At 43.4% G+C, this 27343-nt stretch overlaps 1 protein-coding gene across 2 annotated transcripts; it reads left to right on the top strand.

The window, feature by feature from the left end:
- Window positions 1-578: 578 nt before the first annotated feature.
- RRAS (RAS related) lies at window positions 579-21214 on the top strand. 2 transcript variants are annotated; one of them, XM_033961102.1, is made up of 6 exons: window positions 579-825; window positions 8216-8303; window positions 10424-10526; window positions 13639-13747; window positions 15602-15720; window positions 16225-17750. In XM_033961102.1, the coding sequence occupies exons 1-6, from the start codon at window positions 721-723 to the stop codon at window positions 16250-16252; spliced, it is 552 nt and encodes a 183-aa protein (XP_033816993.1). In that variant the 5' UTR covers window positions 579-720; the 3' UTR covers window positions 16253-17750. The 2 variants fall into 2 exon arrangements, with proteins under 2 accessions (XP_033816993.1, XP_033816990.1); XM_033961099.1 differs by lacking the exon at window positions 16225-17750 and adding an exon at window positions 19902-21214 and having other exon boundaries at window positions 582-825.
- Window positions 21215-27343: the final 6129 nt, after the last annotated feature.

Here is a 27343-nt window from a genome sequence, read left to right as displayed (position 1 = left end):
GGTTACTGCGGATGGGCAGACTGGATGGGCCATTTGGCCTTTATCTGCCATCATGTTTCTGTTTTCAGTTTCCTCTGTGAGGATAAATGCTACTTTCCCTCCTTTGGAGCGGGTTCTCCTGTTTCAGCAACACTTGGCAGATCAATTTGCCTGTGAACTGCCATTTTTTTAGAGCTAAATGCTCTCCAGGGTTTGCTGCTGTCTCCAGTTTGCAAATGCAACATAAAGAAACCAGGGAGAACAGGAGAAAAATGTGGAATTAAACTGCAGAGAGGGAATGAGGCAAATGAGCAGACAGAGAGACTGCTGAGGGGAAGGGGCAGAGATAAGGATCAGGAAGGGAAAGGCAGAGGCAATAACTAGATACGATATTTGCCAAGGGGGAGAGAGATGGGGTAGCAACTAGGAAGGGAGGAGAAGAGCCCTAGAAAGTGCGGCTGGAAATCAGCTCTGCCGTCTGTGCCGTGTGCAGGACTGGCTGCTGCCAGGCACTAGGACCCAGAAAGGCTGGAAGCAGGCCTGGCCACCCAGTCACCAAATTGGGAAGTGCACTTTGTGAATCGAGTGCCCCGCCACTCCCTCTTTAATATGCATGAGTGCAAGAGCGAGAGAAAAGCCCCAAAGCAGCCATATTAGGAGGACCCGACTTGATGGGGAGTTTGCAAGGCTGAAGTGGTGGCTGGGCAATGTTTTGACTGCGTTCAATTGCTCAAAACCGGGATGAGTGCAAAGGAGTCCGCCGCCCTCCCCATGGAGAAGTATAAGGTGGTGGTGGTCGGAGGAGGGGGGGTCGGCAAAAGTGCCCTCACCATCCAGTTCATCCAGGTAAGGAGGGCAGACTCTGTAAACATGCACTGGCAAAGGGGGGGGGGGGCTGCACAACATCCACTGGTGCCCCCCCCCAGCAAAAAGCCCCTAAGGTTTGTTGTGTCTAGGGAAGGGTAAACAGTCAGCTTTCTTAAGAAACTTTACTAAACCCACTAACTATTTCAGAAAGTGAGAAAGAGATTGCAACTGAGATCTGCGGGTGGAGGAGAAGGAGGGGAGCCGCTTCCTTTTGCCTCTGGGAATGTGGCCAGAGAGGTGGAGGAGAGGGAGGGCAGCCGCTTCCCTTTGCCCCGGGGGACGTTGCTGGAGAGGGAGAGGGGGGGCATCCTACCTTTGCCCTGAAGGATAGGGTGTTTTGGGATTGAGATAGGACACAATCTGCAGACAGAAGAGATGTAGAAATTTTTGGACACTCAAGATATACAGATTTATCTTATTTTTCATGGTGGATATTTTAAATTCTGACCCGGGTTCCCCGCAGAATTGTGCATCCACTACGGTGTTAAACTGGGATCATTCCTCCATTCTCTTGGTAAACTGCTACTAACACAATATTGTCCTCCATAATTAATTACTGTCCTGAGAGGATCAGGGTTGGTGGGGCGGTTCCAGAGGGTAAAATCACTGCCCCTTTGCATCGGGAAGGAAGGGGGGGAGGGGAAGGCAGGAGATGTAGGACAAGTCCTTGAAAGGAAGAGGAGTGTGCCTCAGCAGCCTCTCCCTTTGCTTGGAGGAGAGTGTGGTGAAGTGGCTAGAGCAACCGCCTCTGTACCCTGAGGTTGTGGGTTCAAACCCTGCACAAGTCACTTAATCCTCCACTGCCCCAGGCCCACCGGGACAGGGAAAATATTCAAAGTACCAGTATGTAAACTGCTTTGAGCGTAGTTATAGAGATAAAAAAAGGCAGCATATAAGTCCCAGTCCGTTTGCTTCCCTAGGGCTCCTTTGCCATCCTGGCCTAGGGTCCACTGCACCCTTAAATGTCCTGAAAAATATCCTCTTCTGTCATCTGGGGGGTCAGTGCGGGCATGCTTTCCTCAAAACGGTTCTCTTTGTGGCCCCACTTTGGGTTTGGTCCTGGTTCTGGAGATCCGGCACAGGCCGGTTTTCCTGGGGTGGTTCTCTCCGTTACCCTCACTTGTCCTGGTTCCTTAGGGATGTCTGGCTGAGGCTTCGTCTCTGCTTCTCAGTGATGGGGAGGAAGTCTGCTGCGTTTATTGGGGGGGGGGTATTAAGAGAGGGCGTTCAAGGGTCACATGCTCTCCTCTTGCTTTACACCTCCTCTCTAGAGCCTAAATCATGCAAAACCAAATGACTTAAGCCAGAAGTTGATTGCTGAACGATGGCAAGTCAAATGCGCACAAGACAAAAGCACGCAGACAATTGCGTAAAGACAACTCATACTTTTCTGCTGTTTGAACTGTTTTGTTTTCTATAATATCCATCGCACAGGTCCCACGGCAGTCAGGTGCGATTCCTTCTCCCTATCGCTACCCCAGTTTATGAACACTCTGGGCATCTGAGAGTTCAAAGCTCAGCCCTGTGAGAATGCAGTATTACTGCATTATAGACTATGAGTTCAAAACCTGGCTCTGAGAGGACGGGGTGTTACTGTCTGAGGGTTTAAAGCCTGGTTTTGTGAGACTAAAGCCCAGCTCTGGGAGAATTGTACATTCTGGATGGGCCATTTGGCCTTCATCTGCCATCATGTTTCTCTGTTTCTAAATGGTTCAGATCCCAGCTCTGGGAGTGTAGGGTATTCTGCGATTCAGGGCATGTGTTTATGTTTATAACATTTGCTGTACTGCCTTTGCTAACTGGCAGATCAAAGCAGTTAACACTCTAAAATACAACCAAAAATAGAAAAGGCCTAAACATTCAGAACAGGGTCTGTCTAAACTGGGGGGAGAAAAGATACGGGGTCGAGAGATCTGGGGAAGGGGGAAAATCTGCCTTAAGTAGAGTCAGAAGCTGTATGAAGGAGCCAAGATTTCCGTGAGGATTTGAAATTCTTGCAAGTTAATTCCACAGAGATCGGATTGGAAGACGTAGCGAGTTTCAAAGAGAATAGACCATATAGAAGACGCCATGTCTAGTGGATTCTATTTGGGTGTATCTGGGACCAGGAAGGAAGTAAAACAGTGATCATACATAGACTGGAGCAGTGGCTCTTAAGCCTGTCCTGGGGGACTCCCAACCAGTCGGGTTTTCAAGATATCCCTAATGAATATGCAGGAGGCAGATTTGCATATAATAGAGATGACAGGCATGCAAATCTGCCTCCTGCATCTTCATTAGGGATGGCTGGAAGTCTCCCAGGACAGGTTTAAGAGCCACTGGCCTGGGGTAATCTAACTGGCGAATAAGGAAAGATAAGGCTAGATAAAGTAGAAAGCCAGAGGTTGTGGTAAGAGCGGATAGCGTAGCTGGTCTTAAGAATGGTTTGGACAAGTTCCTGGAGGAAAGATCCATAGTCTGTTATTGAGAAAGACATGGGGGAAGCCACTGCTTGCCCTGGATCGGTAGCATGGAATGTTGCTACTCTTTGGTTTTGGCCAGGTACTAGGGATCTGGATTGGCCATCGTGAGGATGGGCTACTGGGCTTGATGGACCATTGGTCTGACCCAGTGAGGCTATTCTTATATTCTTATGCCTGTTCTGAAAGCTTTAAAGGTGAGAATGAGAGTCTTATAAATTATCTTTTTCTTAACTGGGAGCCAGTGGTTTGAATAGAGCAGGGTGTACGTAACATGGTTGGATCTTTCTGCGTGACATAGTAATTTTGGGGCTGTATTCTGGGGACATTTAACAGTTCTGCAGCTTTTGTAAACAAATCCTAAATATGGCCTGAAAGGTGAATGAGTTCTTGCCAAGAAGATCTTTTTATAGACGGCTTGGAGTACCTTTTTCTTTTTTTTCCCCAGAAACTGAGTTTTCAGTTTAACTTTTGAAATGCTTTCTTCAGCACTTTTTGAAAGAATGCATCGACATACAGAACAAACGAAATGAAAAGGACCTGGAGAAGAAGAGAAAATTTGAAGGAGAAATAAAGCAGTGAGGCAGGGGAGGGTCATTATCAGGGTTATTATGAGGTTGTGCCAACCAAAAGGGATGTGACAGGGAGAAGGCGAGTGGGTGAGTCAAACCTTAGCAAAGGCCTGGGTATAAAGCAGGCCGCAATCCAGTCGGGTGTCAGGATTTCCCCAATGAATATGCATTGAAAGCAGTGCATGCACATAGATCTCATGCAGATTCATTGGGGAAATCCTGAAAACCCGACTGGATAGCGGCCCTCAAGGAGAGACTTTGACACCCCTGGTATAGAGGGAGAAAACTTTAAGATCAGTCCTGAATTCAGCATTGGAGAGAAATGACCATAGAAAAGGGAGAAAAGGAACAAAATCTGTGATCTCCAGTCCTGGTTTTAGTTTGTAGACATGATTTTTAAGGATTATTTGTATGTCAGTTATGATGATTTTGTTTTAAATTATGTATGTAATTCTGTAAACCGTTTAGTTTTAAATGTATAGAAATTTTTTAAGTAAAAAAAAAATAAATATCCTATTGAGAGTGTAAATTGCCAGTACATAGGTATCTAATCTAATCTTTGATTTTTTTTATACCGATTCATACCAACAGGAGAGTTCAACTCGGTTAACAAAATAGTAATAAAATTATACAGGAGATTAGAACAGAAACTACCGTATTTTTCAGTCTATAAGACGCACCCCCTGTAGAGGAGGAAAAACCAAGGAAAAAAAATGTCCTCCTCTACAGGGGGGGGGGGATGTCTGGTGCTAAGCAGCCCCCCGCATCTGAAGCAACCCATAGCCAGAATCTGCCCACACCCGAAGCCGCCCCGGTACCTTTTTAGTAGAAACTTTTTTATTCACCAACATGAAAGATATACACAGAACAGAGCGAACACAATTATTTTCTCAGTACAATGCCTCAATACAGAATATCATGGTAACACCCAACTAGAAATCCCAGATAACAGCGAGAGTCCAGGCCTGTACTCTGATAGCCTGGAGCCCTCCAAATCCAAACTAGAAACAACCCCCCAACCGCTCCATCCCAACACCTCCCCCCCCCAAAACCCCTCCCTCAACCCACTGGCAATACGGGGACAACTGGCTTCCGCAAGCGATTGACCACCTGGCTCTTTATCACAGGGGGCAGAGTATCCAAATAAGAAGCCCAAACGGACAGAAAAAGCTTGCTCCGAGATCCAGAAAACCGAGCGGACATGGACTCCCAGACCATTAAAAGATGCAATTTATTGCGCCAATACCAGATGGTGGGTGGGGAGTCCTGAAGCCAATGATTAAGAATACATTTCTTTCCCACAATATAACCCTTACGAATGAGCAAGCTATCACCTGCAGAAAGTCCTCCCAAATAGCCCTCCGCCAAAAAGATAGTCCCTTCCACCGATGAGGGGAGCCGATAACCCACCAAAGATTCCAAATAACATCGGACCTCCATCCAAAAGGCAGAAATAGATGCACACAGCCACACCCCATGTGCCAAAGAGTTATCAACCCGGTGACATTTCAGACAAATAGCCGTAGGGGCACATCCGAAATAAAAAGCCCGCTGCTGAGAGACATATCCCCGATGTAAAACCCGAAAGTGACATTCCTGGAGCTCGGCGCTCTGCACCACCCGAGGTATCAGGCGCACCAGAGGAGCCAAGGACGCCACCCGCGGGCGACATCCCAGGTCCCGGGCCCAAGATGTCAAAAGCCGCTGATAATCCCGCCGAGGCTGCAAAGCCACCAATCTACGATGATATTGAGAGATAGAAAGCCAATCCCACTGAGCATCAAAGAAAAAGTCACGTAAAGTGATAGCAAAAGACTGGGTCAATGAGTCCCTGGGCAAGGAGGCTGCATAATGAGAGAGCTGCATATAAGCAAACCGATCCGTCACACCCAAAGACCCGGTACCTTTTTAAAGTTGTGGTGCTCTCCTGCTAGACTTCTGTCTTTGGAAGCAGAGTGGCGCGACGCAGGAGTGCTAACTTTGCGCTTCCTGCCTGGTCCCGCACCACTCAGTTGCACATTTAAATTGGATGGTATGGTACAAAGACGCTGGGTACCAGTGTAAAGAGTGCGTCACGTACTAAAATGAACAGATGCAGAAAGAATAGGTAACCTGCGTTCTGCAAATCGCAGAGGTGTAGCATCTCCTCTTTAGAATTTGTCATCTTTTGATGCAGGAAAGTTTAATAGCAGCAGAGAGAAACTTTGAAACGATGCTGAAACGCACAGAGTGAAAACTCTCCATAAAATTCTGTACACGTTTTGTTTAAAACAAGTTCCACCCTGTCCCTTCCCCACCTCAGAAGGGAATGCGCAGGGATCCCGGTGAAGGACATTTTGCAGCCTGTCAAGAGCTTTGGTTTTTGAAGAGGTCTCGTCTGAACAGGGCCTGGGATTTGCAGTTCTTATTCACCTTTCCGACATCCGGCAAGTTCTGAAAAATTCATAGGTGACCTCCAAATGTTTCCCAATTTGCCAAAATCATCCTACCGTGTGCTAATATCAGCACCTTGAGCAGATGGGGACATTTCCTAACTCGCAGAGCAGCAAAGAAATAGCTAAGAATAAATAGGAAAATATTCACCTTTGGGCATGTTCGTTCCTGGAACGTTAAGTCTGACTCACCAGGCGAGTAGAAACGTGCAACAGACCATGCCTCCGGCCCTGCTGTCTAACACACAACTAGACGTGGAGTTACTCACTGCTCCGAGCCTTGCTGGAGGTACAGAACCCTTGAGATGGACCCTCCACTAGGTTCTTTGCAAACGTTGTTAGAGGGCCGAGATCCATCTCCACCCTCCAGTTTTTTATTCCGCATATTTTTACTTTGCCCTTCACTCTATACAGACTAGTGGAGATCTTACTTATTCACTGGAGGAGGAGTTTAACGGTTGATCCAGAGGGCTAAGATCTTGGAGAACCGAGTTCAATTCTCACTGCAGCTCCCTGTGACCCTGGGCAAAACTTAACTTGTGAACCCACTGAAGGCACAGAAAGTACCTGTATGTAATATGTAAACCACTTTGGTTGTACCACAAAAAGATGGTATAACATTACACGCTTCCTGGAGACCTCCCAAATTAGTATTATTCGTAAAAGATAATCCCTGTAATCAAGTTATGTGCTTTGTTTTACTTCCAAGTGCAAAGGCTTACAATTGGGGAAAAAGCATAAAATCGAATCTAATCTTTAGTTTTATATACCTGGGACTCGAACCGGTTAACAGCATCATCTTAAGACCATAGATGAAGAATAATAATGAAGGGAGAATCAGTAAATGTCAGCAAGGGATTTTTAGCAATTATCCGTGAGAAATTTTGTGAATAGATATGTTTTCAATATTTTTCTAAAGCAGGTCAATGAAGAGAGAATTCTCATAACTGAAGGAAGATCATTCCAAATTTTAACCCTAGTGAATGGCTAAGCATGTGAAAGCCTACCTAAAGTTTGAATCCCTTTAATGGCAGGGAACATTCATTTAAATTTATGTATATTCCTTGTAGACTGAAAATGATAAGAGTTGAAAGAAAGAGGAAACAATGGGGAGAAAATCCCATATAGACTCTTAAAAATCACATTTGCACATTTAAAATGGAGCCTCCAATAAATCGGAAGCCAGTGCAATGCCCTCAACAGTGGAGTAACATGATCGTATTTATTTTTACCAAAGATTATTTTGGCAGCCATATTCTGAATGAGCTGTAATCTCTTCATGTTACATTTACTTCAACCTACGTAGAGGGAATTAGCATAGTCCAGATAAGCCAGAATTATAGCCCAGTTATCGATAGTGAATCATATCCCTCAAGCCAACAAATTCATCTCTCTGCAAAGCATCATTTCAAATTTGCTAATATTAATAGTCGGAAGGTACTGAATACATTTGATTGATCGAGCATGGTGAGGATGAATGGGTCAACTTTGCTGTTACCATCCTTCCTTGCTTACAGAGCTCAGATCTGCTCTGCCAGACACCCCAACAGAGAGCCAGGGCAACAGTGGGTGACCCCCCATTTTGTGCCCCTGTTCAGTTGAAAGGCATTTGAGCAGGATGTTCACTGTACGAAATTCACACAAAGCCATCAAACCCGCAGCACCTCTTCTGTAAATCCTCACTCAGCTCCTAGCAATGCCTTCTGTGTGTTGTGTGTCATGTATGTCTGTAGTCAGATGGCTTTACCCTCTGCAGAGCCTCCCTGAACCCATACCCAGATCAAACCTTAGCAGAGGATTGTGGCTTTGGAAATTAGTTTACAGCTTCCCCTCTGCAGATGGAGTCCCTTAGCTTCAGTTCTTATGTCTGCTCTCCCAGCTCTTCTTTTTTTTTGTTTTTTTCCAGTCTTACTTTGTTTCGGACTATGACCCAACGATCGAGGACTCCTATACCAAAATCTGCACAATTGATGGCAAACAAACCCGTCTGGACAGTAAGTGAAAAAATCCTGGGCACTGATGGGGATGGGAGTGGTGGTGTCAGGCAGGAGTGAAAGACAGATATCTCTCCCTCCCCGTTTGATAAATGTGCATCTGAAAGCTCTGGGGGATTCTTCAGTTTCCATGAGTCAGAAAGGTCCATTCTGCATAAGATCCGTGCACCATGCCCTCCAAGAATGTCTTTAGATGGTGGGTTTCCTGGGATGTCCCTCTCCCTGTAGACCCCTTGAAAGAGGCTACATGGATTGGCCACCTTGAGAACAGGCAACTGGGCTTGATGAACCGTTGGTCTGACCCAATAAGGCTAGTCTTATGTTCTTAGGTTTTCTAACTCTCCCTCAGCTTTGAAGGCCGCAGACTCAGCCAGGGACTGCTGGGATCTTACCTCTAGTAGGGTGTGGGGGCGATGAGGTGCTCTCTCACTTTTCTATTAGGTTTGGAGATTCTGTGACAATCTGGTATTTCCCAGAGGCTCCAGAGTTTTGCAAATTTTCTGTAATGCTGGAGGAAAAGGGTAGTGGCCAAACCATGCCAATCTCTGCCACATTTGGTAAGATTATGGTCTATACAAGACGACATTGCTCTGAGGTGCTGAACATCCTACAAGCGCTCAAATTTAAGAGTCCATCCTAGTTCATAAAAACATGGTCTTGTTACCGTAAGTGGTACTCTGAAATGACAAAACTTTCAGAGAGGAACAGAGAGAGAGATTCTCACACTCCCTTCGGCTGCGGATCTCAGGGTTTTGGAGCTGAAGTGAGAGCAGATGGGGGAGGCAGGCCCAGGCCTGGCTGGTGAATTTCTGGACACAGCGTTCCTGGAATGTTTGGAATTTCATGGGAGGATCCAATGTTGGTGGGATGGAGATAGGGGTGGCTGAGAGTCCTCTCCTTTGTACTGGAGATAAATCTCTCTTGGGTTCTCTTATTACCCAATGCGTAGCTTTTTCCCTGTTTGGGGGAAGGGGGGGGTACTGACAATCTATATTTACTCTAAGGCTCTTCCTTATTAAAGTGAGTTGTGAAATCCTGTATTAGGGGTCAAAATGTTCATTGCGCTTACCTTCCCATGTTGTTTACAGAATTTGCTTTTGATTTATTCAGATTTCTTTTATTGCCATGAGCGCATCTTTTGATAAATAGGGCACAGCATTAAGCAGATGGGAGAGAGGGGGTTTCTCTGGAGAAATACCATTAACATTAAACAAATGCAGATCCCCACCCTGTTTGTACTTTGGAGGATGAACAGCTTCAGATCTCCTCCTTATCCTTTCCATAGTACACATAAATGCAGAGGAGACGGTCCCTACGCAGCAGAGCACACAAGGAAGACAAATAAGGGATTAGGACGTTATTTCTTGTGGGAATGGTGAACATAAACATCTTCATTAGACTTATTCATCTGTCCTATGTCCTGGCCGCCTCCCTTTTCGGGAGACCTGTGGTGGTTTCCATGTCTCTGGGAGTTTTGTTTCAGAAACATGAGTCATTCCACTTTTCGATGAAGGTCAAGGAGCTGGCAGTGGACTTCCACCAAAAGGTTTTACAGAGGCCCCATAGATCCACTGTTGCCCGTGACCTGACACAGCATCCCTGGCTCTTTCTTGGAGGCTGGGCTGGGCCGTCCCACTGCTGACCATGAAATAGGTTTGTGTTCAGGCCTCAGCTTGCAAGGTTGGCATTAGTTTGCTTAGGCAGTGAAGCTGGACTGGACTGATTGCCTGGGCAGCTGCTAAAACGGATTAAATGCACGTGGCCTACAGCATAAGCTACCACATGTTCAACCCAATCGAGGTCTCCCAAGTTGTGATTGTAGGTGGGTGTGAACGGAAGGGCAATGCCTGGATTAGAGAATGACACGGGGACTAATTTGTCCCAGTAGGAACTCAATTTCCCTGTCCCGTCCAAGTGAGTTTTGTCGCTGTCCCTGCCCCAACCACACAAGTCTCAAACACTTATGATTTTAACGTGTTTGAGGCTTGTGCAGATGAGGACGGAGCTTGCAGGGTTGGGGTGGGGACAGGATGGGAAAATGAGTCCTTGTGTCATTCTCCAGCCTGGATCTCTGTGCCAGTAGCAGAAGCCACTGATTTTTTTTCTCCCTGTTCCCTCAGTTCTGGATACAGCTGGCCAGGAAGAGTTTGGAGCGATGAGAGAGCAGTACATGCGCACAGGCGAGGGATTTCTTCTCATCTTTGCCATTAACGACAGAGGAAGGTAAGTGTGAGCCCTGTGTTACCTATTGAGGGAGTGATAGATGGCAGGACAGAGCCTAGTGCTATGAAGGATTTGGAGAGATTCAGAAAGAGACATTTCCAAGGAATGACCAATTAAAGACAATTGTTAAATTATTCGATAACTGGAACCTTGCCTCTTGGATAGTTCGCCCAAGCGCAGTCCAGCACTTGGCCTTTAGTCATGTGTCAGCCACGAAGTCGGAAACATGGACGCTCCGTTGCAAGATTGCCCCATCGAAGAGCATCGTGCAGAAGGGCGCTTTCTTTGGGCAGAGGGAGTGAAACCTGTGGAAATTCACTGACTGAGTGTAGACTTAGCACCATGAATCAACGACAGGCTTATGAGTGGGTAAAAAGGTTTAAAGCGGGAAGAACAGGTGCAATCGACAAAGGTCGTTCTGGTTGCCCGTTAACATCTCGCACACAAGAGCACATTGACAGGGCGGATGCCTTGATTAGAGAAGACCGACGGACAACGGTGTCTCAATTGGCTGCAAATTTGGATATCGGCTATGGATTTGCATTTGCCATAATGTGTGATGACTTGGGATACAGGAAAGTCCGTGCACGATGGGTTCCCAAAGAGATGACTGATCTGCGACCCAGTTCCTGAGATGGTATGAAGAAGATCCGAATATTCTGGAGAGAATTGTCACTGGCAGCGAGACATGGGTGCATCATTATGACCCAGACAGCAAAAAATAAAAATAAAGCATGATGACGTAGAGGAAGCAGTGCTCACCTGGCTTTGGGAGCAGCCGAAAAACTTCTCTGCAGGAATGCAGAAGCTAGTTGAACGATACAACAAATCCATCATCTTGCATGGGGACCAAGAGGAAAAATGATATGTTCAGTTGCTTCGATTAAAGCTGTTAAATGTATTTTGCCTTTCCTTTTTGGTTTACCCTCATACGTGTTATGGGAGATAACCTCTACCCCACTGGGAATGTCTCGTGGAATTTAGGGCAGCAGAGGAGGGAGAGGCGCTACAGGGCAGCGACCATATGAACGCACAGTGTAGGATTCAGATACAGAGTTTGTTTCTGTGCCACAGGGAAAAGGGCCAGGACGGTATTGAGACTGACGTCTCCCAGCTGTGTCCTCTTCCTGGTGGCTCACAGCCAGGAGGGCAAAGTGCTCAACTTTCCGCTCTGCCAAGGGACTCCGTGTCTAAGTGTGAAACCACTCTGACAACAGCCAGGCCAGAAGGAGATCCTTAGGCTACAGAATGGTTTCTGATTTAACTCAAGATTTTTTTTATTTTTTTCAGGTGTTTCTCTTCCTTTTTTCTTCCTCGTTTGCTTGAGTAGAGCAATTCTCTATAGCACAGCTGGACTAGAACGCAAAGTGCAGTTAAGCCCTCCCCCCCCCCCCTTGGGTATGGGTCATGTCCTGTGCCTTGGGTTTGAATTGGAAAGGTGGATAATCGCATCCAAATTTGAGCTCTAAAGATGGAGAAATAGGAAGAGAGGGAGAGATGACTTGTCAGATGCGAGAGGAAAGCTTGCTGTGGTGTGGGCATGAAAGCTTGAGGTTTGAGTACAACTGGAGAACATGCCATGATGTTTAATAGGGAACTGTGAGCAGCATGACTCTGGTTGTGTTGCCTGCATGGTCATAAGTGTGTAGAACTAGAGCAGAGGACGTGAGGTCATGGAGAACAACACGAAGGCTGAGAGAGAGAGAGAGAGGGATATGGTAGAACTGATAGCATGCAGGGTGGAAATATGGGAAGAGAGAGATAGAGGAGCATTATTTTTGTAATATTGAGACTGTTTGCACAGTTGGATGTGGAGAGAGGGGTTCATCCAGCAAATAGGAAGTTGGTGGAACTAAGATAAGTACGAGTATACTTAGAAAATGGAGAATAAGGGGGTTTGGTGGGGCTGTTTGCGGGACAGTAGGAGGAAAAGTCAGAAAGGTGGGACACAAGTTAAGCAGCAAGAAGAGGTAAGGGGGCGTGGAGAGCCGAGTATTGTCAGAGGAACAAGAACAGAAAACAAACAGTAAGGGAGGTGCTGAGAGAAAAGAGACAAATACCATGATGGCTACGAACCAGAGAAACCAAGAGGCGCAAACTGCAAAGGATGGCATGACCAAGGAAAGGAGTAGCCTCACTGTCAGAGCAGTTGGGACCAGAAAAGCCCAGTTCAATGCTCCAGCTTGCTTCATTCTCAATTTAGATTATGAGCCCCCTGGGGAGAGGAAAATAGCTGGTGTACCTGAAGGTAACTCACCTCAAAAAGGTAGTCTAAATCTGTACTGTATAAGTGTTCCAGCCTTTGGAAAGGAAGCAAGTGGTGTGCCATGGCAGATCATTAGACTGTTAAAAGTAGGTCAGTACAGGTTTGGGGGGGGGGGTAGAGTCAGGAATACTTGTTGGGGGAGGGGGTTTGGTATGTATTAATGACACTGCATTCTTGGGTTTCCTTGTGATTCTTGGTAAGGGCCTTATTAGGTTCAAACAATTTTATTGATGCAAACAAGAATGCTATCAAAACAGTGCAACACAAGAGATTCATAATACAATTATTGCAGCATCATATTCAACCGAATCCCAAATATATACAGGAGATAAGAATAGCAATACAACCCCCCCTTCAATCGACCCGTGGCTAACAAGGCCAGAGTCAGCAGAATGACCCTCCGAGGGCCTGGACTCTGATGAGCTCTGCAGAAGCCACTCCACCTCCCTCCCCAACTCATCCCCAGTACATAAACCTATGTCTAAGTGCAAGAACCATACGAACCCCTCTCACCAAAACTCCCTCCCCCACCCCATTGGTGGTAAGGGCCTTATTAGCTATTCTAGGTGAGACCATACAGTACTCCCCCGATATTCTCGGGGGTTCCGTTTGAGGACCCCCCGCGAATCTTAAAAAACCGCGAATACAGTTTTTCATGGGGGAGACTGGAGAGGGCAGCGGGAGAGGCAGGAGAGAGCAGCCGGAGTGCCGGCGAGTGAAGGAAATCACTCGCTGTATGCTCCGACCGCCTCTTCCTGTACCAAAGTTGGGCCTTACCAATCAGGAGCTGTAGGTGCACTTCTCATTTTGTGGCTGGTTTTCTTCTCTCTCATCCTCTGCTTCCAGCTTCAATGAAATCAGCAAGTTTCACACGCAGATTCTCCGGGTGAAGGACAGAGATGAATTTCCCATGATCCTCGTAGGCAACAAGGCGGACCTGGACCTTCAGAGACAGGTGAGGCCCGACAAGTAAGAAATGCTGGAGGATTAACTCTCCACACAGGTGGGACACCTCTCATAAAGCATAAATAGCTATATGGGTTTTCCAACAGTGGCCAATCTAGGTGACAAGGACCTGGCAGGAACCCAAATAGTAGCATCTTTCCATGTTTCATGTGCAGTGGTTGCCAAAAGAGCAAACAGGAGGCTAGAAATGGTATATAAGACTGAGGATATTATAATGCCTCTGTATCGTTCCATGAGTATTGTGTTTACTTCTGGTCACTGTATCTCAAAAAAATCTAGCGGAATTAGATAAGGTTCATAGAACAGCACCCAAAATGATAAAGGATGACTGGGAAAGAATTTTGGAATATTCATGAAAGGGAATATGTTATTATAATTATCAGCCCTGTGTACTTCCAATACTTGCCAAAAAATTTTCCAGGACTTCACGAGTTAAGTAAAAGAATAAATATGGTTTATCAATCTTGTTATACCGCTTGTTCATTTTACTGGTCCTAGCGGTTTACAAAATACACTCCCACACAAACAAGCATACAGGATAACATTCACTCCTAAATAAAATAGTCATATCATGTTAAGATTTCACAGGACTGCTGACTGAAGACCCCAAAATCATTTAAAAAGCATAACTCAAATCACTAACAGGTGCGAAGGAAATAAATCCTAGGACTCATCATGGCAGTTCAACCATTTTCCTCCACCGTTGTGTAAATAATAGAGTCACTTATCTGACAAAATCAGTTTGACCCCTAAATATATAAGTGACCTTTTCTCTTTCACAACAAACAAACATAAGAGAAGCTCACATCTGAATTTTGTTTCTCCACCGGTTAGAGGATGTAAATTTAAAAGACATCAACATCTTTTCTCACATCAGGCAGCATTATGGGGTAAAGATCTGGAACAACTGCTCATGGGGAATTTAAGAAACACCTACAAATATATCTGCTCCTGAAGTACTTAGGTAACTGACCTATACAATCCTAGTCCACAACTACTGATCCCCAGAACTGTTCATCACTAAATCTACTCAATCTAACATCTTTTAATCATTGTAAACCGCATAGAACTTCACGGTCCTGCGGTATATAAACTCTTATTATTATTATAATAACGCAGTGGATATGCAGAATATTAATACTCATGGTTCTGCATTTTTAACTTCATAATCGTGTTCAATATATTTTGTGTAAATATATTTCAAGCAGCCATTTGGGAGGCCGATTATTTTTTGTACATCTACATCACATCAAAATTGTTAAAGACCTACTTATTGAGGAAATTTCTAAACGATTGAATCTGTATTCTACTAAGTGTTGGCAGTAGTTTTTAAAATTTTGTTAAACTGCATCGGTCTGAAGAGTAATGCCATATACAAATGTTATGCTAATTTTCAAAATGCTCTTTGGAGAAATTCAAGTAAAGTCTATAAAAAGAAGTGTCCTCAATACTCCACAGAAATAAGATTTATTGAGCAGCTCAGTAAAAGGACCCTTAAGTTTTTCTCTCCTTTTCTCAGTTTTGCCTTTCATTAGAGTATGACAGAGCCACATTCCTCTACTCCAGTTACTGAAAATTGCATGCAGTCGGAGCTGAAGTGAAAATTTCCCTGCAGAATAACTCTGCCCCAATGAATCATAAGTTATCTCGAGGCTGCACCCCCCCCTCCCCCACATGCTGTGTTGTGGCAAAAATAATTTCCTTGGGCTTTTCTCTAATCTCCAAGGTTGACTTTTCTACCACACATTAATGGGCTGCTACTTGTCAGGCGGAGGAGATGGAGATCTGCTACTTCTCACTAATGTACAGGTCTCGCCTTCTCCAATTCTTTGTTCCTGAACAGGTGTCCAAAGAGGAAGTGATGAGCTTTGCACGTGAAAACCGGATCCCATACATGGAGGCCTCAGCCAAGATCAGACTCAACGTTGACGAGTCATTCTACGAGTTAGTTCGAGCAATCAGGTATGGCTTTTAAGACCCCTGAATCCTCTACATAATTCGCCATAATGTTAAAGGTGCATTATAATAATATTAATTACTCCTCTCTTTTCATACCTTTAAAATCAGCCTCCCTTTTTCTCTCTGGCCAATAACCAGGTTTTCTTCTCCTCTAAGAGATCCCATGTGCTTGCCTCATGCTTTCTTGAATTCAGATGCATCTGTTTCCACTATCGCCACTATCCACATATCCACTACCCTTTCTGTAAAACATAGATAGAGGAAAGGTATATCAAGCAAGACTGGAAATTTAAAATTAGCAAGAATATATGAATAAAAATACGGTGTGGCAGCTAGCTCAGTGCCTGTCTCGGACCTGCTACTTACAGGACATGCCATGGAAGTGGCATTTTCAGCCCCCTGGGGTAGGGCCTTGTGGCGTGAAATTCATCTCATGATCTTTTGTCTCCTCTCACACATTTTTCTGCTTCATCTTTTTCATGGTCTGTTCCAACTGCCTCTTCTCAGCAATGGAAGTAATTCTGTTCAACTTTAGCTCATAGATGGCCTAACCCCTAAACTGATGTTTTCGGTTACACCCCAGCAGAAGGTAATCAGTTCTTTGAAAGCTTTGCAGTCCAGCCTGAACCGTTTTGCTGACTGGAGAAGGATGAGTTTGACAAAGTACACTGGTGGGCAAGCATGCAGTGGGGACATGCTGAGAATCAAATTCAAATCCATCTCCTCACCATAAAAGGCTCATGCTTTTGCCTACACAATTTGTACAATAGACGTCACATTGTAATAGTGTAAAGTAGTCCTATTAAATGTCATTTGTGGGATGAATTGCCTAATTCTTTTTTAGTGTTGCTGAAGTCACTTGTTTGCAGAAGAACCCCAAGCAGTGCACAAACAGCGTTTCAACGTAACCGGTCAGCTCATCCAAGTTCCAAGTTTATTAAAATTTCTTATACCACTCAATCAGACTTCTGAGCGGTGTATATCATACAATTGGCACATCTACACAATGGGTTTTCAGGATATGTATGCAAATCAACCCCATTAATATCGATTGTGGATATCCTGAAAACCTGACTGGCTGGGGTTCCCCCAGGACTGGTTTGGGAACCCTTGCTTTAAAAGTATGAATTAGGTACAAGAGGTTTCTTTTAATGGAAGGTCAAAGCATCAGAAAACATTTTATCACGGAAAAGGGCACAAGGAATAGCCTCCCAGAAGAGAAAAATCCAGTCACAGAATTCAAGAAAAGTCCAGGGATCGTTAAGTGCAGGGGGTGTTACAGCTAAAACGTGAGCTATGCACAGAGGATTAGAGGTGGTGAATTAATGGGTTCCCTGTGTCTACAAACGCTTTTCCTCTGTTACCATATTTTAGTTGATAAAACCCCAGAGAAATATTTTAAAAACCTGCTCTTCTCTATGACCTAACATCCTGTTTCATTTCACCAGCACCGTTTCTCTCCTAAGGTGTAAGCTCAGGATCTGCTCTCATTTTACGCTTTTGGGATCTGGCTAGGTAGTTGTTTCAAGGTTTATTAAAAATATGTTATAGCGCTTAATTCAAAGCAGTGTACAATAAAATTCATTGTCAGCATACAATGACATAAAACAATAAAATTAATTATCAGCATACAAAGACAATTGATTAAAAACAGAACATTATCATTACAGGGGATATGTCAGTAAAAACAAATGTACATACACCAGACAAACAAAAGTAACGAGGAAGAAGGGGAGAACTACAGTCAGTAAAGAAAAGAACAAATAAGGGAAGGGTAGACCTGAAAAATAACAATGGATCGGCCACTGTTGCAAATAGGATCCTGGGCTTTCTATGCTAATAGATCTTCAAATAGAACAGGATTATTTGAAATTCAGTAGAATGCTGAAATGTTGGTTATTAGAGCTAAAAAAGCATCCTTTTGAAGAATGGAAAAAAGGATCCAAAGAAAGAAAATAAGACGAGACATAAGCACTGGCAAGTTAAAATTGATGAAGGAAGCTAAAAACAAATATGAAAAGAAACTTGCTAAAGAGGCAAAAACTCATAGTAACAAATTTTTTAAGGTACATTAGAAGCAGTAAACCTGTGAGGGAATCTATGGGACTGCTGGATGATCAAGGAGCAAAAGGGACACGCAGGGAGGATAAGGCCATAGCGGAGGGTGGTCTTTATGGTAGAAGTTGTAAGAGATCTACCAGAACTGGAAATGGTTTGCCAGGGTGATAATGCAGAGGAACAGAAAGAAATCTCAGTTTTAAGAAAGGTTTGGACAAGTTCCTGGAGGAAACGTCTATAGTCTGTTATTGAGAAAGACACGGGGGAAGCCACTGCATGTCCTGGATTGGTAGCATGGAATGTTGCTGCTCCTTGGGATTCTAGAATCTTGTTACTCTCTGGGATTCCGGAATCTTGCTACTCTTTGGGGATTCTGTATGGAATGTTGCTACTCCTTGGGTTTTGGCCAAGTACTAATGACCTGGATTGGCCACCGTGAGAACGGACTACTGGGCTTGATGGACCATTGGCCTGACCCAGTAAGGCTATTCTTATGAATCTGGAAGATGTACTAAGCCAAACTGACAAGTTAAAGAATGAAAAATCACCTTGACCGGATGGTATCCCAGGGTACTGAAAGAACTTAAAAATGAAATTGCTAATCTGCCTGTCGCTAAAATTGTCTGTAATACCTGATTGCAGGGTGGCCAATGTTATGCTGATTTTGAAGGGTGGCCAATGTTACGCTGATTTTTAAAAAAGGATCCGGGGGAAATCCAGGAAATTACAGACCAGTAAAGCTTGACTTCAGGGCCAGGCAAAATAGTGTAAACAATTATAACAAATAAAATTGTGGAACACATAGACAAACATGATTTAATGAGAGAGAGACATCATGAGTTCAGCCAAGGTCTTGCCTCATCAATTTGCTTGACTTATTTGAAGGTGTGAATAAAGGTGAGCCAGTTGATGTAGTCTATCTAGATTTTCAGAAAGCTTTTGACAAAGTTCCTCATGAGAGGCTCTTGAGAAAATTAGAATCATGGGATAGGTGTCAAAGTTCAGTTGTGGATTAGGATTTGGATATCGGACAGAAAGCAGAGGGTAGGGTTAAATAGCCATTTTTCTCAAAGAAGGGATCTATTCTTGGACTGGTGCTATTTAACTACTTTATAAATGATTTGGAAATTGGGATGACAAGCAAGGTGATTAAATTTGCAAATGACATTAAAATGTTAAAAGTTGTTACAATGCATTGTAGACTATGAAAAACTGCACGCAGAGCTTAGGAAATTGGGAGACTGAGAATCCAAATGGCAGATGAAATTTAATGTGGACAAATGCAAAGTGATGCACATTGGGCAGAATAACCCAAATCGCAATTAACGGATGCAAGGGTCCACCTTGGGGTCAACGCCCAAGAAAAAGATCTGGGTGTCATTGTAGACAATATGATGAAACCTTCCACCCAATGTGCGGTGGCAGCCAAAAAAAGCAAACGATGCTATTATAAAAGGGATGGTAAACAAGACTAAGAATGTTATGCTGCCTTTGAATCGCTCTATGGTGCGACCTCACCCTGATTATTCTGTCTCCTTATGTCAAGAAAGATATAGCGGCACTAGAAAGAGTTCAATGAGAAAAGACTAAAGAGGTTAGGGCTCTTCAGCTTGAAAGAGACGGCTGAGGGGAGAAATGTTTGAAGTCTTGGATTGATTTTTTTTTTTTTTTAATTCATCAAAAATTACAAAGATTAGAAGGGGACACTTGATGAAGTTATAGGAAGATACTTTTAAAATTAATAAGAGGAAATATTTTTTTACTCAGAGAATAGTTGCCAGAAGATGCGGTAAGAGTGGTCAACGTAGCTGGTTTTAAAAAAGGTTTTGACAAGTTTCTGGAGGAAAAGTCCATAGTCTGGTATTGAGACAGAGATGGGGGAAGCCGGTGTTTGCCCTGGATTGGTAGCATGGAATGTTGCTACTATTTGGGTTTCTGCCAGGTACTTGTGACCTGGATTGGCCACTGTGAAGATGGGATGGACCATTGGTCTGAGCCAAAAAAGATATTCCTAGTTTAGACTAAACAAAAAATATCAGTTTTTACGTTGGTGGTGGAACCGTTTCAAGTCTGTGTTTTGTTATGCACATTTTCTGTATGTTTACAATCTCTTTCTTCTTTTGCAGAAAGTTCCAGGAGTTGGAGAGTCCTCCTACCCCCACCATAAGCCCAAAGCAGAAAGAAGCCAAAAGCTGTCCTTGCGTCCTTTTATAACTCTCTGGTACCACCCAAGTGCAGGAATGGGGTGGAGAGGCGGGCTGGCTGGCTCCCTCTTATTACGCCACTCTAAGGATCTGACGCAGGGGATGTTTGCTCCTTCCTTCAGGTGTACCTCATTCTGAAGAGCCAATTCAGAGGGAGGAGAGCTTTTGTCCACAACTACAGCCGACATGAGCTCTTCTGCATCCATGATTCCCCTTTATGTGAACCCACTGTGGTGCTAATTTTCGCAGTCTGAATTTGTATACAGAGGCCACTGCATGTAAATATGTGCCTTGTGTATTTGTACATACATGTACCTAGAGAGATTTTATATTGCTTCTTTTGTATGGGGAAAAGCTATTTAAAGCCGTGAGGATGAGAAGAGGGCCATCGTACTCGGCATCTCTGGGGGACGTCAAATGAGCTTTCCATGCATTCCGACCTGCTTCACCTTCTGGCCCATATGAGGAAACCAGGGTCCTTTCTTGAACACTACAAACACTTCCTTCTCCCCAAGATGAGCAGAAGTTTCACTTGCTCTCATTGTTTCAGGAAAACAGAGAGGGTTCTTCCCTGGCCTTTCTCTTTAGAAATAGCAAGTCTAAACCCCCTTCTCTTTGCCCTGGTATGTTAAATGCTTCTGCAGCTAGGAAGGGGCCCTCTTTCACTCCCTCTTTAAGGTGCAGGAAGGGAGAGCTTAAACTGGGGGGGGCCAGCTGTTCCTCGTATCCCATGGAGGATTCCCCCAGCTTCTAAGAGAGGAGACATGATAGAGACGTTTAAATATATCACCGGCCGTATTGAGGTGGAAGATGATATCTTCTTTTTTAAGGGTCCCTCGGCCACAAGAGGACATCCGCTGAAAATCAGGGGTGGGAAATTTCATGGCGACACCAGGAAGTTCTTCTTCACCGAAAGGGTGGTCGATCGTTGGAATGAACTTCCGCTTCAGGTGATTCAGGCCAGCAGCGTGAAGGATTTTAAAAGGAAATGGGATACACATGTGGGATCTCTAGGGGGGTAAATTCAAGGGGGTAGGGTTGTTGGAGTGGGCAGACTTGATGGGCTGTGGCCCTTTTCTGCCGTCATCTTCTATGTTTCTAAGTTTCTTCAGGGGTTTTCCAGAAAATTGCCACTTGTACCCTTACCTGCAAATACACTCCACTAATGGTGTAGAGACATTGCTTGGTGCTTCTTATAAATGACCTTTTGTATTAAAGGAAGAAAATGCTCACTCCGTGTTTGTACCATCTGCTTTTCATCTGTTTTGTTGTGGCCACACGTTCTCAGATGCACAGGGCAAAGTGCGACAGTGGCTCTCTTGCATTTTACAGCCTAGGCTGAAGGAGAGGACAACTCAGATCTTGCATGTTTATATGACACTTAAAAATATGAAAAAAAATTACTTATCTCGCCAGTGCAGCAAAGAAAGACTCTTGAGTCTGTTTCCTGTTCGACTGAGCCATAACGAAAGTGTCTGGGTTTTAGCAATATTTTTAAAATTAAGATCTAATTTTGTAAATCAGAGGGAGTAGCAGCAGCTGTGAATGAGCTTAGTGTTAGGTGGCCGAGGAGTCCCTGGCTAAGCAAACATGAAGGGGGAAAAGGACAGCCATGATGAGTTTTTTGGGGTGGGGGAGTCCACATTTGTACTAGGTTCCAAATCTGAAGCACAATTGGCTTTGGGGAAAGATGTGACTTTGTAAAAGCTCTAGAAGGTGTTTGTATAGGACCTGAGCCTGCAATTAGCAGAATTAAACCATCCAAGCTGTTCTGTAGATGCAGAATCCTCATTTTCTCTTTAGGTGCATCATCTTAATATGTTCCAGGTGCACACAAACTGCATCTGAGCTGGCAGTATGAACCCATTCTCTACCTAACCCCCCCCTCAATGACCACTTGTGCTTCCAGGATACTGCCACACATTACCATTCCCCTCTCTTAGGGACAGTGGGGGAAAAGCAAAGACCCCTGCCTACTGCTGAATTCTCTCCTTTAAATTAAAAAAACCCCAAAACAACCAACCCACCCCCATCTCTGTCTAATTTCTCATCACACCCACTGTACAGTCTGTTTATATCCTGCCACGAAGGTTTGAGAGAAACGGCAAAGTATTCAAAATTGTTAAAACACAAAGCAGAACGTGAGGAACTACTTAAAAACCTCACCCCCACCCCAACCGAGAAATTTAATGTAGGCTAGGGAAAATAATGCAAACTACAGGTAAATGATATCATAAGAACATAAGAGTTGCTATACTGGGACAGAGCAAAGGCCTGTTTCAAGTACCTGACAAGATCCCAAAGAGTAAAACAGATCTTATGCTGCTTATCCTAGGAATAAGTAGTGGATCACCAACTAAGAAAAGGATCTTAGGGTCACTATGGATAACACATTGAAATCTTGATGCCTTCTGCTCTGAAATGTGAGAGAATTATTAGGAATGGGGATGGAGAAGAAAACAGAATAGCTTTACGCCTCTGTATAGATCCCCGGTACATTTGCATTGTGAGAAGTTCTGGTCTCTCCAGCTCGAAAAGGTTCAGAGAAGAGTGACTAAAATGATGAAGACAGGACAAACAGAAGAGTAGCAAATCACCTAGACTGGATGGTATACATCCCAAAGTACTGACAGACTTGAAAAATGAACTTGCAGAGCTACTGTTAAGTGTTTGTAATTTATCTTTAAAATCCAGCATGGTACTAGAAGACTGGAGGGTACACAAGCCAATTTTCAAAAAAAGGTTCCAGAAGTGATCCAGTCCAGTGAGTCTGACATGGTGCTAGGCAAAATGCTAGAGATTTATTACAAAATTACACAACATACATACGGTATAAACAAGGATTAATGAGAGAAAGCCAATATGGATTTAGTCCAGGGAAATCTTGTCTCGCCAATCTACTGCATTTCTTTGAAGGGGTGAATGAACAATTGGATAAAGGTGAGCCGGTTGATATGGTGTATTTGGATTTTCAAAAGGCATTTGATAAAGTACTTCATGAAAGACTTATGAGGAAATTAGAAAGTCTTGGGATAGGAAGTGATGTCCTATTATGGATTGAGAACTGGTTGAAAGACAGAAAACAGAGAGTGGGTTTAAATGGTCAATATTCTCAATGGAGAAGGGTAGAAAGTGGGGTTCCCCAGGGGTCTGTGTTGGGACTGCTGCTTTTTAACATATTTTCAATGATCTACAGATGGGAATAACAAGTGAGATAATTAAATTTGCTGATGACACAAAGTTGTTTAAAGTTGCTAAATCGCAAGAGGACCTTGCAAGACGGGGCATCAAAATAACAGATACTTAATATGAGCAGGTGCATGGTGATGCATATGGGAAAGAGGAGTCCAAACTATAGCTATTTGATAAAAAGTTCCACATTATTTGTCACCAGCCAGGATAAGGATCTAGGTGTCAACATTGATGAGAACGTTGAAACCCTCTGCTCAGTTTTCAGACAGGGCTAAGAAAGCAAATAAAATGTTAGCAATTGAAAGGAATGGAAAACAAAACGCTCCTTGGACCACACCTCAAACACTATGTGCAATTCTGGTCATCGCATCTCAAAAGACAGAGTGGACATAGAAAACGTAAAAGTAATAATAATAAGAGTTTATATACCGCAGGACCGTGAAGTTCTATGCGGTTTACAATGATTAAAAGATGTTAGATTGAGTAGATTTAACAAAGTTAAGGGTTAGTGATGAACAGTTCTGGGGATCAGTAGTTGTGGACTAGGATTGTATAGGTCAGTTACCTAAGTACTTCAGGAACAGATATATTTGTAGGTGTTTCTTAAATTCCCCATGAGCAGTTGTTCCAGATCTTTACCCCATAATGCTGCCTGATGTGAGAAAAGATGTTGATGATGACTTTTAAATTTACATCCTCTAACTGGTGGAGAAACAAAATTTAAGTGTGAGCTTCTCTTATGTCTGTTGGTTGAGAAAGAGAAAAGATCACTTATATATTTAGGGGCTAAACCGAATAGTACCTTAAAGCAAAAACATCCAAACTTAAACTTCACACCTGCCTCCATCGGCAACCAAAGAAGGAGTCGGTAGGCAGGAGTTACATGATCGAACTTCTTCAACCCAAAAATCAGCCTGACCGCCGCAAGAACTTCACGGTCCTGCGGTATATAAACTGTTATTATTATTGTTATTTTGCACCAGTTGTAATTGCTGATGAAATGATAAAAGGTATTGGACAACTTCCCTATGAGGAAATGCTAAAGTGGCCAAGGATCTTCATGTTGGAGAAGAGACGGCTCAGGGGAGATGTTATAGAGGTAGATGTGAACTGCTTATTTACCCTTTCCAAAAATACTAGGACTAGGGGACATGCGATTAAGCTACTAGTAGTAGATTTAATGTAACATATTTAAGGCAAGCATCGGAACATGCCATACCACCATCTGATGAACTTGCCCAGTATTTTAGCACTAAATTGCACAACTTGAGGACTGGATTCTATAGATACAATGATCTGAAATGGCACAGAAGAGAGTATTTCAAGAACAAAGAAAGGTACTGCAGGCAAAGTTTAAGCAAGCATAATGTTACATACAAGTGAACCACTTCATACAACATAAGAATTGCCGCTGCTGGGTCAGACCAGCAGCCCTTAGGTCAAAGACCAGCGCCCTAACTGAGACCAGCCCTACGTACGTACGTTCCGGTTCAGCAGAAACTTGTCTAACTTTATCTTGAATCCCTGGAGGGTGTTTATCCCCTATAACAGCCTCTGGAAGAGCGTTCCAGCTTTCCACCACTCTCTGGGTGAAGAAGAACTTCCTTACGTTTGTACGGAATCTATCCCCTTTCAACTTTAGAGAGTTTCAAACACCACGTCTTCTTCAGGGGTCCCATAAAATGGTGGCAACAAAGATCACGCAACAAATAAGCCTGATCCGATAACAAAGTGCTGAAAAAAACGAAAGCAGTACAGAAGAGTGTACGAGCCGATTTGAATTGGACAGAATTTAAAAATCTTAACTGGGAAGAATTTGACAAATCGTTTACTAAATATGCAAAATCATTTTGTCCCTTGGATAACTGTCCTCTTTTGAAAGCTGCCCCATTAAGTCTTTCATTGGATTAGTTTACTATTACAAAACGGGACAATTATAGGCTTATAGCAGCCATTCCTTTCTTTACAAAATTACCGTAATGGAAGGTCTGGTAAGTATTGAAGTAACAAATTATCTTGAACAATTTTGTACTTTACTCACAATTGGGCTTCCGTTCATGTCATGATACTGAGACCGTTCTAACATCTTTTTACTTGACTATCAACTATTCCGTAAATGAATGAGCAACATGATTTTGCAACTAGATCTTACTAGCGCATTTGATTGAGTTGGTATTTCAGGGCAAGTTCTTAAATGGTTTAATGGTTTCTTGAATTCTCAAACCTATCAGGTTCGTTTTAATGATTGTTGCTCTCATAAGTGGAAAAATCCAGGGTTCTCCACTCTCTCCAGCTCTTTTTAGTCTTTATTTAGGGCTCATTTTACAAAGGTACGCTAGTGGTTTTACCGCACGCTAGCCATTGCCACCTCCTTTTAAGCAAGCGGTAATTTTTTGGCTACCGCGTGCTACTCTTGTGCGTGCGCTAAAACCGCTAGCGTACCTTTGTAAAAGGAGCCCTTTGCTTCTCTAGAAAGCAGACGGCTTCCTTCAGAATTAAATTCTACAGCTACGCAGACGATATAACAATCGTTGTTCCTATTACCTCATTATCATTACCAGTAGATACTTTGCAAATTCTAACAGCTATAATGAAGACTGTGGAAATATGAATGAGAGATTTTAAATTGAAACTTAATACAGAAAAAAAACAAAATTCTTTCTAGACTCTCCTCATAACAGAATCAAAGAGGGTAATTGAACATTAAATAGGATTAGTTATCCCATCATAGAAAATGACGGCAGAAAAGGGCCGTAGCCCATCAAGTCTGCCCACTCTACTGACCCACCCCCTGACTTTAGACCCTCAGAGATCCCACATGTATATCCCATTTACTTTTAAAATCTGACACGCTGTTGGCCTCAATCACCTGCAGTGGGAGTTCGTTCCAATGATCGACCACTCTTTCGGTGAAGAAGTACTTTCTGGAATCACCATGAAATTTCCCTCCCCTGATTTTCAGCGGATGCCCTCTGGTGGACGAGGGTCCTTTAAGACGGAAGATATCATCTTCCACCTCGATACGGGCCGTGATATATTTAAACATCATCATTCCAGAATTAAAAGCTTAAGACATCCTTTTGGATTGTAATCTGACACTGGATGCACAAATTAATGTTTTAGTCAAGAAAAGTCATTTCATGCTATGTGACAAAGTATTATCGGATGCTACATGGGCTTCCAATTGAAGCACGGCTTGTTTCTACTAGAAAATGTATGGCCTTGTGCCAAATTATTTTGCTGATCATTTTAAATTTGCAGATAGAAACCCATCACTGCGTAAACTTACCATATTTACATTTTCGACAGCCAAAGGTTGCGTTTCCAAGCAATTTTTTTTTTTTTTTAAAATCCTAGCCTATCAAGTAGCGTTTTGGGACAAGAATTTTAGTAAGTTATTAGGTTCCAGTTCTTATCAGGTTTTTAGAAAGATGCTGAAGACTCACTTCTTTGATAAATTTTAGAAATGAGCTTATAATCTACTGTGTTTGTAGTTTTCTTTACTCCTTTGTAAACCACTTAGAACTGAAAGGCATGGTGGTAAATAAATGGATTTTTATGTTTATTAAACTCTGGAATTTGTTGCCAGAGAATGTGGTGAAAACAGCTTAGTGGGGTTTAAACCAGGTTTGGCTAATTTCCTAAAAGAAAAATCCATAAGCCATTGTTAAGATAGACTTGTAAAAACCTGTTTTACTCTTTTGGTATCTTGCCAGGTACCTGTGACCTAGATTGGCCACTGTTGGAAACAGGACCGTCGCTCTGTCCCAGTATGGCAGTTCTTAAGTGAACCAAATCTAGGACAATCGAGCCACTGTAACATAGATGATGGCAGATAAAGATCTGCATGGTCCATCTAGTCTGCCCAACCTGATTCAATTCAATCATTGTGACATCACTGATGAGGTTGGATCTTAGGCATTGGTGGAATGAGGCATTATGACATCACAATCTCAGCTCTGGAATGTTGTTACTTTTGGGGTTCCTGCCTGGTACTTGGGAGCTGGGTTGGCCACTGTTGGAAACAGGATACTGGAATTTGATGGACTTTCGGTCTGTCCCAGTATGCCAGCTTTTATGTGAGCCAAGTATTGTATAGGACAATGAAACCATTGTTACATCACTGACGAGGTTGGCTCTTAGGCATTGGTGGAATGAGGCATTATGACATC

Source organism: Geotrypetes seraphini, chromosome 10, assembly GCF_902459505.1.
Source record: "Geotrypetes seraphini chromosome 10, aGeoSer1.1, whole genome shotgun sequence".
Taxonomy (NCBI): domain Eukaryota; kingdom Metazoa; phylum Chordata; class Amphibia; order Gymnophiona; family Dermophiidae; genus Geotrypetes; species Geotrypetes seraphini.
This window is presented reverse-complemented; position numbering and strand designations above follow the sequence as displayed.